The sequence below is a fragment of the Nothoprocta perdicaria genome, unplaced genomic scaffold (genome assembly GCF_003342845.1).
Source record: "Nothoprocta perdicaria isolate Ctin4 unplaced genomic scaffold, notPer1 scaffold_66, whole genome shotgun sequence".
NCBI classification, from domain to species: Eukaryota; Metazoa; Chordata; class Aves; order Tinamiformes; family Tinamidae; genus Nothoprocta; species Nothoprocta perdicaria.
Genome location: NW_020455932.1, coordinates 3,721,290 through 3,733,812, shown reverse-complemented (window position 1 = coordinate 3,733,812; position 12,523 = coordinate 3,721,290). Strand labels below are relative to the sequence as shown.

Here is a 12,523-nt window from a genome sequence, read left to right as displayed (position 1 = left end):
CCAGTCCGCATGAAAAGATTAGTGACATTTCCATATATCTGCCTGCGTATGGAAATCAGTTAGTTAAAAGGGCATATGCAAAGAACATTTGCTGAGAGTTTCCCCCAAGACATCTTTCACAAGCATTAGACACTTTGTTCTGTCAAGCCAAGGAGGCTGCGAGTATGAAGGAGAAAAATTGCTAACAAGGTCTTGCTTTGGAAGMGCACTTCTTTGATTATATACTTTTTAATTATTTTTATTTTTAAATCCCCCTTCCTGAGTTTTCTTTCAATAAMCTTATGACTTTCTGTAAGATTTAAACCCAATAATAATCAGAGTTTTAACTAGCAAAAGCAGCGTCAGCGAGCAAACCCTATCACATCTCAGGGTAACCTTAAGAGACAGCCCACAGATTCTGCCACATAAGTGCCCTGGACAATGACCACAAATGGCGAGTCTGAATCCACTCTCTATTAGCGCCTGTTCTCCACAGAACCATCTTAAGGAAATAGGTATTTTGTTACTTTATTGACTAAAAGAATATTCTCTCTCCTCATAATTCAATCCTGAAAAGCGCTTTGGAGACATGACATTCAGCTGCTAGTGCCCAACACGACTGAAACATCCTGAAGGAAATGCTGTATTATTATGTAATATTCAGCAGCTAGGACACAAATTATGATATATAAAAAAAAAACATAAATTCCAAAGCCAAATATAATATAAAGGCCAAATACAATATAAAAAACACACCGTTTCATACTGATTCAGCTACATATTGAACACCTGAGAGAGTCAGTGTCTGTGAAACGCAATGGCCTCATTAAAGACCCCCCACCCAGGCAAGCCTCAGCGCTCTTATTTCAGCACCGTGTTCTCGTCTCTGCAGCCATAATGCCCAAGACAGTCACGTCACGTCACAAAGCATCAGCGAAGACCTGAGTCGGGCACAGGGAGCATCATCCAGCTCAAGCGCAGGGATACCGCACTCTGCTTCACCGGCCACACGCACACATGCTGGCAGCTTCTTCCATCAAAAAGGAGGTGGAGGTAGAGACAGGTGAGCAAAAATCCCCTTTAATTAGTTGCCAGGTACATTCAAGCTGCCCTAATGATCTAGGAATTACAAAACATCTCAAGGAGGGACAAAACCAGGAGTCCAGGTCTTCCAGCGAAGGCTCGGACAAGATCCAAATGGCAAGAAGGGGCTGAGCCAACAACAAACCAGGGGGGAGCGGGATGTTTAACATGGCTGCAACCCTCCTTCTCACACTCCTAGCAAAGAGGAAAAGTGTAGGGGAAGGGAGAACAACCCCCGCTTCAGATTCTGCCCTTGAGTTCTAATTTTACGGACATATTCAGGTCTGCATGATCTCAGCCAGAGGTTTTCCTTCCTACCCCTTATGCTGGGGGTGGAGAAGAACACATGAAAACATGACTCATGTACAAATCAGTGCAGCGCTGCCAGTCTGCAGCTACCCTCACACCTCTGAACTTGAGAGGAACAAAAACAGGGGAAAAAAAGGAGACTGAGAAAAGAACAGGAGAAGAAACAGAGCCAAACTAGACAAACACTTCCCCAGGAAGCAACACAGCCTACTGCAATCAGAAATGGAACAATGAACAGAGATAGCTCAAAGTTCAGTTGCTGTGCAAATGTTACAATCTGCTTTGGCTCTTTGCAAATCACACAGGTGAAGTTCTGCTATAATGTGAGGGGAATGTGTGTTCTTCAGTGGCATCCTCAAACAAAGGTTCCTTCTACTGATAACTGCAGAGATGCAAGAACCCAGGAGCTTCACGGGAACATACAGGGGAATACAGAATTTAACTGTTTTCCCAAGYTGTGAATTAGGCTGTGTATCATTCCTTTGTTTTCATTTCATACATTACAGAGTGACAAAGAGTTCTCTAGAAATGAGTCAGTCTTAAGGAAAAGGTGGACAGATTGATTTTACTGATGACTGAGCTGCACCTGATAACCATTCTCAGTTATCTAACCATGCTGATAACCATTCTCAGTTATCAACTCATTCCATTAAGCTGTAAACAGCATTCATCTCTTGACCTTCAAAATCACTCTCTTCTTTAAGAAGAAAAGCAAATTTTCCAAGTCAGTGTAGACTTGAGACTTTTATAATAATTTGCTATTCAATATTTGAAAAGGTGTTAGGTTCAGAGGTGCAATTTTGGTGCTTTAGTTTGTCCAACAGAAGTGTCAACAATGATCTGTGCCATTATGGAATGGCAACAAAATGCCTTGAAATGATGGAGACGCAAATCCATGGAAACGCAAAGATACTGGAGATGTGTTGCAGACTCCTAGGGAAGCAGCAAAGGAAGGGCTGGAAATCCTCCAGGCAGAGCCCCGTGCCTCCTCTCGCCCTTCACGAGCAGGGAGAAGACGCTGGGCGCTCACAGGCTGGAGGCAGCCGAGGGGGCGGTCCCGGTTCCCGGCGCTGGTGCCAAGCGGCGGCCGCGGTGCCCATGAGGTCCTGGGACAGGCTCCCGCGCGCCTCCTGCATCCGGCGCCGCGCTCTCTGGAAGGCCTCTGCAGGAGGCAAGGCACAGGGCATCAGCACGCAGGGAACCAAGGCAGCCTCAGGGAAGGGCGGGCATGAGGCTGTCCAAGGAACATCCTCGTGCCAAGAACAGGCATCTCACTTCCTASAACTAACTCCCACCAACAAAGCACCCGCTTCTTGCTGCTTTCTTTCATCTCCTTCTAGCACTGCGCTTCCTCCGAGCGCAACAGAAYGAGCGACGGAGCCACGTGCCAGGCGAAGGGGGCAGCTCAGCCAAGGCGCTGCCCTCACAGAGGACTTCTCCTCCCCGTGTGGACAGCTGATGCCTCCTGAAGTCTCCAGCAATTTCAGACCAGAACATTAAACCTCTGCTGTGGTAGTCTGGCACTCCAGAAGCTCAAAGGGGGTGATTACACCCCCCAGCAATGGACTCTCCTGAGAGCCCCTGCCCACTCTGCCAAAAGGCAAAAGGGAGCCCCAGTGCCAGTCAGATCCCAGGCCTACCCAAAACGCTGTAGACAGAACTCTGCTGACTGAGGCCTCCAAGCCGGTCCAGCACACTCTGCATGCGCTGTCTCAGGGCGCTGGTTTCCAGAAAAGCTCTGCAGAGAGGTACAAGGTCAGGGCTGGCACAGCAGAGCAGAGCAGACGGAGCTCACACTCCCTCTGCAGCACTTACTTGGACTGCTGCAGGCAGTGAAGCCGGAAGGTGACGCTCCCTGTGGTCTTTGTGCGAAAGCCAAGGCGGCTCAGACGCTCTCCCTGCACAGAAAGCCCGAGTTAGAACCACCAGCTCAGCCCTAGCAACCACCTACCTCACCTGCTGCAAAGGGTATCAACATGTGGGAGCACCGAGTCTCTCCGAGATAATTCTGGGCTACACTGAGGGCAGGAGAAAAGTTTTAGCTGTTGCTTCAGGGCTTATTCCCACTCAAAACTGCTACTAAGATCAGCTTTTCTGTTATACCCGCAAGCACCTCGGAAGCTTTCCTGAGCACATGGAATTTTTCTCTGCCCAACATTCCTGTCAGCTTCTTGCTTCGGTGAGATTCTCCAAGCTGAGTACTGCTCAGGTTCCTTACAAACACACACAAAGACTAGAGCCAGCAAGAGCTGCTAACCCGAGGGATGCTTTCCAGAGAGGGCCAGCACAAGCAGGGGCAAGGCAAGGCAAGCTCCAGTAGCTGTGCACTCACTTCTCTGCACTGCAGACACCCCAGAGGGCAGAGAGCTCTACAGCAGTTTGTCCCCATCCCTGTCCGTGCTCATTAGTGCCACACAGGATCCACTCCTTTGTCACAGGAATGGGACCATCAGCTCATCCTTGCTCGAATCTGGTCAAAACTGCTGACAAGTGTGAACTTGAGAGCAGAATCTAACATTTCCCAACAAAAGCAGCATCCTGCAGCTGAACCCACCTTGAAGGCTGTGGGTGTCCTGACGTAGGTTAAGTCCTCCAACTCAGGAGATCCACCAATGAAAAATCTTCTCAGCTCCGAGACTGTCCCCAACTCCACAGGGCGCCAGGTGGGGATGGTCAACGTGTGCAGTCCTGATCAGGGATGACAGGCCAGTTTAGTGTCTGTGGGAAGTTAATTCACTCAGAGTAACAGAGGACAGCACAGTAGATGGATCCCGTGGCACTTATCCATGCCATGACAGGCTGAAAATGGAAACATTCCATGGTATATCATCTATATGTCTTCCCAGCAACTCAACCCCAGGCAGCCAGAGGCACTGAAACTTCCCCATGCTCATGAGGAGCATTTTACTGCATCAGGATGCCTGCTGTGACCCTCAGATTCCAAGCTGGACAGAGAAGGATTGCCACCATTGAAGAGGTGGATGTGCCGTACCACTCCAGGGCTTTACAGCACAAGACTTTCAGGCAGAGCCACTGGACCAACACACGATGCTCCTCAACAACCAAAATGGTTCAGGATGCACCMGATCCCTCTTTGATGCCTCATGGGGAGCTTACTATTCCCTTCAGCATGCACAGGAAAAGCCTGCCCGGGACAAGCTGAGCTCCCCCAGGAGAACCACTCAACTCTCATTCCTTTTCATTCCCCTAACCACTTAACATCCCACCTCCAAATACATTTTACCTGGAGAGCTGGGCAGCACTAAAGAGCCGTATCCTTCAACACGATACCTCTGCCAAAAATCCACGGATAGAACCTCAAAATAAAGGACGGGCCACTGAGGGAAAGAGTCTGCGAGGAAGGGGAGCAGATGACAGTTGTGTAAAAGCTGCAAATGGAGACCAAGTTTGCTAAGCACTAGCAAGAAGTCCTGTCTGTATTTCTTCTTGAATGACAAACCTAGACATATGGGTGATTATCTTTCCCTGTAAGATCTGGCAGACTTCAGGATGAAAAGGGAAATATTGGTAAGAGTCTAAAAATTTTGGATTAATTTTTTGTTTTGATGAGTCTCCRAGAACAAGTCCAAACTGGTTGCTCAATGGGCCTTTTGCAGACAGAGCAATCTTTTTTGAACAACRCAATGCAAAGCAAGGGAGCTTTTCTATCACTAACAAATACCTGTTTCACAGTTACTAGAGTGTTACTAACTTGTGTTCTCCTACAAGTTTTCGAGCATTTCTTCTCTCCACGGTGTAATAACACATTTATTCTAGGCTGAAAGTGCATTAGTGTTGCTGTATACTCTAATCCAATGTATACACTACACTGAAGTGGCAAGGCATGATGTGAAGCTGTTCCTAGTGACAACAATTCAAAAAGCAATGGGCTTGGTGACAAAGAAAGAGCAACATAAGGACAAGATAGAAAAAGGCAGCAGGCAAGCTCAGCTTAAAATAGAGCCATGAGTTTCAAGATGACTATATATAAACTATACAAACTATACAGATTATACAGGCCATTTAGCGCGATTACAAACATAAAACTCAGCTCAGGATAAAACTGAGCATGGCCTGCAAACAGGGAAACACACTGCTCCATGCAAATACTGCCACACTGCTGGGCAGGGGACATTTGCGACTTGTGCAAAGCTTTTATGGCAGTAGGGTGGCCACGTGCTGAACATGCAACATCTTCCTTTATTTACACCAGTGCACATGGCATGATGCCGACCTACACTGCAACCAGGAGCTTTCAGAGCTTCACCTTCCGACCAGCAAGGAAACGCACCTTCTGATTCATCTTCTTGGCTGAAGAACATCTCCAAAGTGAAGAGGTAGCAGAAATATGCCACATTATCCTGGAAAATAGGAACAGAGATAAGATTCCTGGGCAAGGGTAGAATCCATCATTAGTACTACAACAAATACATAGAAAGCAGGGAGAAAAGAACTAAAGGGGAGAAGAAGCAGTGATGCCCTAGATGAGATCAATCACAACACGCTAACGCAGCACGTGGCTGCATGGGGGACCTACACACAATTCCCAGTGCCATGCAGATGAAAGAGGCTTTTTAAACTAATGAAAATCGGGAAAAGAGTGGCACACTTCAAACGAATAATTAGGATCTTTACAGAAACACAGAAAAATACCCCAAACAACAAGATTACTGAAATATGGTGTGATAATGGTTTTTCTTTTGTTAATAAGCAAAGGTAGCTCTTACAAAGACACGAAAAGGCTGGTAAAATTCAAATCTAGATTTAAGGGAGGAGCTGCAGAAAGCAACTGAACTAACTTCTGGACAGGAGAGAGGGTTCACTGCAAGAAATCAATTTAAAGACTAGATGCACTTCAGGTCCAGACAAGGCAGGATGATGCTTCATTARCTCTGAGCATTTGCAAGAACCAAAATCAAAGCTTCAAAGGCAATCAAACAAAAGGGTTTAAAAAGTTAGGCTCCAGAAACTGCTTTGAAATTGTATTCAAATACAGCRGCACTCTGAGAAATGTCAATGTCAAAGGCACAAGCAGAATGAGAACTCCAAATATGGCTTGCTCTAGAGAGCAGTTATCAAGACAGAACCTCTGCTGAATAAACCCACAGCCTGTAACACTACATGGTCCGCCTCAGAGTCTGCCTATTCAAGTTTTGCTCCTCGGGTTTGCAAGTATCCTTACCCTGTCCACTTTCTTGGTGGCACAGGTCTGGGTCACTCCTGAGAGCTGCTGGAGCACCGGGCTCGACCAGCCTAGGAGAAAAGGACAACGTGAACCCAGTGGTGAATGCTCTGGATAAAAGAGGAYTCATTGGGCAGAACAGCTCAAAGGAGAATGGCAATCCCTGATGTTCAACCCACGCTGAGTTTCCCTAGCTGCATCCCACCCTCTTGCTGCAATTACTGCATTCCAGAACTCCGTGGGATGTGTATGACAGCACAATCTCCATCTTGAGAGAAAAGAATCTTACCTAAAAATACAGAGTAGCAAAGCGATAGTCCCTCAAACAACAGTGCTATAGCCAGACAAAAAGGGAAGTGAAGGCCTAGATTCAGGGGGACAAAACAAGAGGCAGCATGTGCATGTTAATGCTGGGAACCTTAAGCCAAGATTTGATATTTTAGCAACAGTAAAGAATAAAAGCACATAATGACTGGCAGTGAAAGCAGACAGAGGCAGCACTGAGACGGAGAGGACAGGCAGGCTCTTCCCTACAGGGTTAGGGAGGAATGTGAGTAGGTTGCTGGACACCACCACTGCTGGCTGAGAAACCGATGGTCCCTTATGTCCCAGTCCCATTTGGAAGAGACAAGAGATGAAGATGCTACTTCCTCCCAGGTGTCAGTTTAGTTCACACCAAATTGGGTACTTATAGTTCCAGTTATATCCCAGCCCCTTTCATTTATTTTTATCAACTTTAAACAGAAATTCTCTGTATGGCTTAGATCTTTAGCTCATGTGATATGGCTGGAAACAGTGATACTCACATTTAGGCAGCTCCAGAAAGAAATGAACATAGAGGTTGTCATACTCATAGCCTTGAGCTGAAACTGAGAGCAAGACAATGACCATTCAGCCTCTTGCTTCCACATGAACTTCTCCAGTACTCACTGTAGAGCATGAGAGATGCAGCACCAAGAGTCTAAGGAACAGGCAGGTTCTTCCACACAACAGAGCACAATCCTCTGAGAAAATTCTTTCTCAGGATAAGTCCTGCCCTCATTACAGAAGTCCCATGTTCATTTGTTTTGTTATAATCTATAACAMACAGATCTATGACGTGTATAATGTAAAGATCTATAGTCTGTTCTCCCTTCTTCAGACTTGTTTTTTCACAACAGCTGTCACATTTGCAATCTCCAATCTGCTAATGCAGCACAAGAGATTCATTCACAAAAAAAAAAAAAAAAAAAAAAAGGCAGGATGAGAAAGAGGAGAAGGAGGAGGAAGAACAGGAGGCTAGGGAGAGAATCATCTGCTTAGGACCGGCTTGTGAATCAGGAATCCTTTCCAGCTTTAACCATCCCAGGAGACCCAGTTTTTGCCCCCACAGTGGCTGCTCATAATAAGGACTCACCTATTTCCCCATTCACAAACAGCCGCAGTGCACCAGGAAGTGGCTACAAGAACAAGCAGATAAAGAAGATAAAGAACTTAGTGACTGGTAGAAGCTCAACAATCCCCTCCCAACAGGATGCTACATGAATATTTCATAGCTGCTTCAAGGCTTCATCCTTTGACTTGCTTCCTGCTAGTGAAGGAGGAATTCTGACTTCTTGTATTAGCTCCCCATTATGTCCAGAAGTTACCAGGCTCTCTGGATAGAGTCTCCCTAGAGAGACCAAATTGCCAGGCTGCCGGAGCTCACTAATCTATAAATCAGGTCTTTTACAGTACTCCAGAATGGATAAGACGCAATCTTAAGTCACTTGCAGAAATCACAGTTCCCTTTCCACTGCAGTGCTCCTGCACTAGACCAAAAAAAAAAAAAAACCCAAGCACAGGAAGAGCTGAAACACACTTTTGAAATACAAGGAGTAGAAAAACTTTCACCCATCGGGGAACAAGATTTGAGCAGGAAAGATTCCGTTATGGATAGCCAAGTGAGCAGTGAAAGCATATGTAAATTCTAGCTTAGAAATGGGAGGCCTATTTACTTGAATGGAGCGATACAAAGTCTGGCATTCAAGAAGTTAACAAAAACCACTCTCCTAAAACACAAACTTTCTTCCCTTCTTTCTCAGTTATTCATCTCTCAGTTATTCATCTCTATTACAGAGTCAAAGACCTGCGGGYACTGCATGCACCCTCCCAGGGACTGCAGTGTGCAATATCCTCTGCTGCAGGTCTGACACACGAGCATTGGACCTCCACAGGCTGCAAACCCATGGCACACAGATCCTTTGYGACCAACATGCAGTAAGAAGTCATGCAGTAAGAGTTGCCACCACATCCCCAGAATGAGATAATCTTTGGAGACGGTGCCACAAACAGCAGCTGTGCTAAGCAGGTCTCTAGTCTCCCAAAGATAGGCCCTGGGCGCCCATGGTACTCACCATTTCAAATTCTGAGCCTACAAGGCTGCTGAGATATTCTTTGTGCCGACTATACAGCTGAAAACACAGAAAGAGTAGATTACAAAAGGCATAAAATAAAACCAAATTCAGATGTTGACAGGCAAAGCTAACAGTTTTTCACTTTTAAGAACTAATTTAAAGTTGTTTAATTTTTAAGAATTTAAAAAATTAATTTGTGTGCATCACAATTAGTGATGCAAAACTGCTAACACTTCATAATACTTCAGCTTCTGAAAAGACCTCATCAAAGGCCAATCTAGGGAAAAAAAAAAAAAAAAAGAAACTCCAAAGAATCAGCAGCTCTTAAGACAACGCAGTGCTAAAACCACAAGCACAAACTACTCCACTGATATGAAGGGATGGGAAATCAGTGTGGCTACACTGTGATTTCTTCACTGACCTCAAAGGCAAAAAGGAAGTGAACAAATCCAAAAATGAAAGAGATTAAGAACCTACATAAACTGCCAAAGGCAAAATACAGTTCAGAAAGGTCATGGCACAAAACGAGATCCAACTATCCTGGAACACTAAAGGTAATAAGAAATCGTTCTGTAATTACACATGCAGCAACAGGAAGACGAAGCAAAGAGGTGGCCCCCTACTCAAAACGAAAGGGATTCCATCACCAGGTGACACTAGAAAGACAAAAATTTAGGTGCTTTCTTGCATCAGGCTGGAAACACCAAATGCTGTCAGTGGTCAACGGTGACAAATGGACAAGAGCTTAATCTAGACCAAGGAATGAGGCAGAGTACTCAGGGAGCGGGACTTTTCAGCAGAGTATTGAATGAGTTGGGAGTTTTCAAATTGCTGGGCAAATGAGACTCACCTTCAGTGACATCCATCTTACCTAACTTTAGGTGTCTATAGCACTAATGTTTATGTCTACACGAGGGTCTGAACTCCCTCTGTCAAGCAAGGAGAACAGTGTCAACGAGGGAAGCTGCTCCTTACATCTCTGAAGACACGCTGCTCCCGCTCCGCGTCCTCCTGCTGCACTTGGGCAGACGCGTTCTCAATGGTGTACGTCCACAGCTCTCGCTTCTCTCCATCCAGCTCAATTCTGCAGAGACCCAAAACACACAGGCAAAACTCTAACGTTAGGCAAAGAATAAGCCAGGGCAGCAACGTGATCGACCCCGCCATCGTGCCCCCAGCCTGTGAAGTACCACAAGGGCACTAATGAACCTCTCCTCCCTCCCAAGCGCCTGCCAGCATCAATGGCTCAAAAWGGGTCGCTCACGCCCTGCATACACATAACCTGTATCTTTAGGTGCTGGCTCCACAACCCAGATCACATGCCCAGTGACAATAAGTAGAAGAACACAATGGTTCTTCCATTGTGTTCTTCTGTTCCAGAAGTCCCTGGAACAAAGCTAMAAAATATCCCTCAACTTAAATGCTGGTCTGCTCCCTGAAAGTTGATCGAGGGGATCAATCCTGGCTGGCTGTTTCAACCTCGCTAGTGGTACCAGCCCTACCCCACTCACCGGTAGGCTCCTTTTGTGCCAGTAAAGTCAGGCTTCACTGTGATCACACCATTGCTGTCCACCTTGATAGTGCAAAGCACATGCTCATATTCCCTGTGCCCAAGCCTAATGGAAGAAGGACAAGAAAGACAGAGACAGTCAAAACAGAACTCGTATGTTTTCTTGCTCCGCAACAGCAGAACTAGTAAATGCACATGAAGACACAGAAGGGAACAAACACACTCATGCTTCCCTAGTAGTGCAGAAGCCTTTGGGAAGAGGCTCATTGCCTCACAAACACGATAGGAGAAAGTATCTGGAACTACTAAGTTCTAAGAATTTCCTTCTCTTTACTTATGAAAGATGCAGTGCAGTTGAGTTAGTGCAGGAGATGAGTTTCCATCTGGCAGACACAATCAGTTCAAGATTTTACTTACTTCCCATACGGACCCAAGTCCCCCATGATGTACATGGTCTGAACTGGAGTGTTAATCACATGATTGTTCTTTATGAATTCTTCCGAGGGCTCCCAGGTGATGACTTTCGACTTCAGAGAACTCCCTTCTCTGTCAACAACAGGWCAGCATAACACACATCRGTCAGAAGTCGGACACGACACACCRAAGCTGTCTGGTAGAGACAACAATGAAGGACACAACTGCAGGATGAAAAGTCACAGTGCCAGTTCTGGGCACAGAAGCCAGTTCCTGGAAGGTCTCAGAAGGCAGTTCAAGCTGCCAATTTCCAACACCATGTTCCTTCAGTACGAAGACACCTGCATTAGCAAGCTCTGAGCCCCAGTGTGCACTCACATGGGCCTACGGTCTTGTCTTCTCCTCCTCACTGTGGCCATCCTCTGTGCCAGATACGATGGCACCTCATCATCTGCATCAGTGACTTTCTGGCAGTGCTGGAAGACAAAAACCTGATTTGAACCAGCCTAACTACAACAGGACATCATTCTCAAATAGTCTCCCTCTTGGAGGGAGGTAGTTATACATATACATGCAGGGACAAACTGCTACCAGATTCTAGATTTCATTGACCACTGTTGTGAGCTGAACTCCATCTGGAAAGACCCCTAGAGAACAACTCTACAAAGCTACAAAAGTACCTCCAGGTACCACTGTGCACCTTTCTGCAAGTGATCAGGGCCACCTGGGTCTGGAGCACCAGGTAAACAGACCACTTCTGCCTTGCAAAAGCAGCTTTCACAAGATCTGGCCCACTTCTGCAGGCCTAAGTGACAAAAAATTCCCTTTGCCCTAAAAGAGGCCTGGCCTTGATGCAGACAGTACTGCTGAAACTAGGTGTAGCTAAGAGGTAACAGGTACAAATGGAAACACAGGCAGGTCCATCTCCATGTGAGGAAGAACTTTTTTTTTTTCACTTTTTTGTCACCTTTGGAAGGTGACAGAGCCCTGGCACAGGCTGCCCAGGGAGGTTGTGGAGTCTCCTTCTCTGGAGATCTTCAAAACCTGCCTGGATGCAACTGAGTGCCCCGTGCTCCGGGTGTCCCTGCTGGAGCAGRGGGGTTGGACTGGATGATCCCTAGAGGTCCCTKCCAACCTCAACCACTCTGTGGTTCTGCAAGAGCGGGTACCTCCTCCAGGTTGGTGAATCTGTCATGATCAGTGTACGTGAAGATGCGGTAGTTCTTCCGACCTCCAGCCTTCTCCAACTTCTGGATCTCCTGGTGGTACTGCCGGTCCAGGGGAGTCTGGCAGGCTGACTCATTTTGGTAGAGATCCACCTCAAACTGAGAGCACCACAGATGAAGTGCGAGCGCTGCCCTTCCCGTGCAGGGTCAGCGCCAGTTGTGGTTGTCAAGGACACCAAAGGCAGGCAGATCCTTCAGGAACACCGGCCAAGGGGTCCCGTGGGGCCCTGCCACCGCASCGGGATGGGGAGCCCGCAGCAGCCCCCGGGGGACGCGCAGCGGGCTGGGGACGGGGCTCCGCGGGGCGGCCGGCCAGGAGAGCCCCCTCCCCCGGCCCGCGGGGCCGTCCGCGCGCGCACCTGGCTGAAGAGCTTCTCCTGCCACGCCACGACGGCCTCCTCCTCCTCGTCCGCGGGGCGCCGGGCACCTGCGGGACAGCGGCCGG

The 12,523-nt window shown here is 47.1% G+C and overlaps 1 protein-coding gene across 1 annotated transcript; it reads right to left on the bottom strand.

Annotated features, from left to right (window-relative positions):
• Window positions 1–1,140: 1,140 nt before the first annotated feature.
• Window positions 1,141–12,214, bottom strand: MKS1 (Meckel syndrome, type 1). The gene is made up of 15 exons (XM_026050193.1): window positions 12,022–12,214; window positions 11,231–11,328; window positions 10,856–10,984; window positions 10,440–10,544; window positions 9,904–10,012; window positions 8,929–8,985; window positions 7,950–7,992; window positions 7,360–7,422; window positions 6,554–6,624; window positions 5,663–5,732; window positions 4,616–4,723; window positions 3,926–4,059; window positions 3,187–3,269; window positions 3,012–3,109; window positions 1,141–2,533 (listed from the first exon to the last, which is right to left on the bottom strand). The coding sequence occupies exons 2-15, from the start codon at window positions 11,269–11,271 to the stop codon at window positions 2,370–2,372; spliced, it is 1,275 nt and encodes a 424-aa protein (XP_025905978.1). The 5' UTR covers window positions 11,272–11,328; window positions 12,022–12,214; the 3' UTR covers window positions 1,141–2,369.
• Between the last annotated feature and the right edge of the window lie 309 nt (window positions 12,215–12,523).

Bases quoted from the DNA above. Each gene is read 5' to 3' on its own strand.
- MKS1 (XM_026050193.1), bottom strand. From the start codon at position 11,271: ATGGCCACAGTGAGGAGGAGAAGACAAGACCGTAGGCCCAT. The intron at 10,985-11,230 runs GTGAGTGCACAC...TGTTGTTGACAG, and splicing joins AGACAAGACCGTAGGCCCAT to AGAAGGGAGTTCTCTGAAGT. The intron at 10,545-10,855 runs GTAAGTAAAATC...TTCTTCCATTAG, and splicing joins GACTTGGGTCCGTATGGGAA to GCTTGGGCACAGGGAATATG.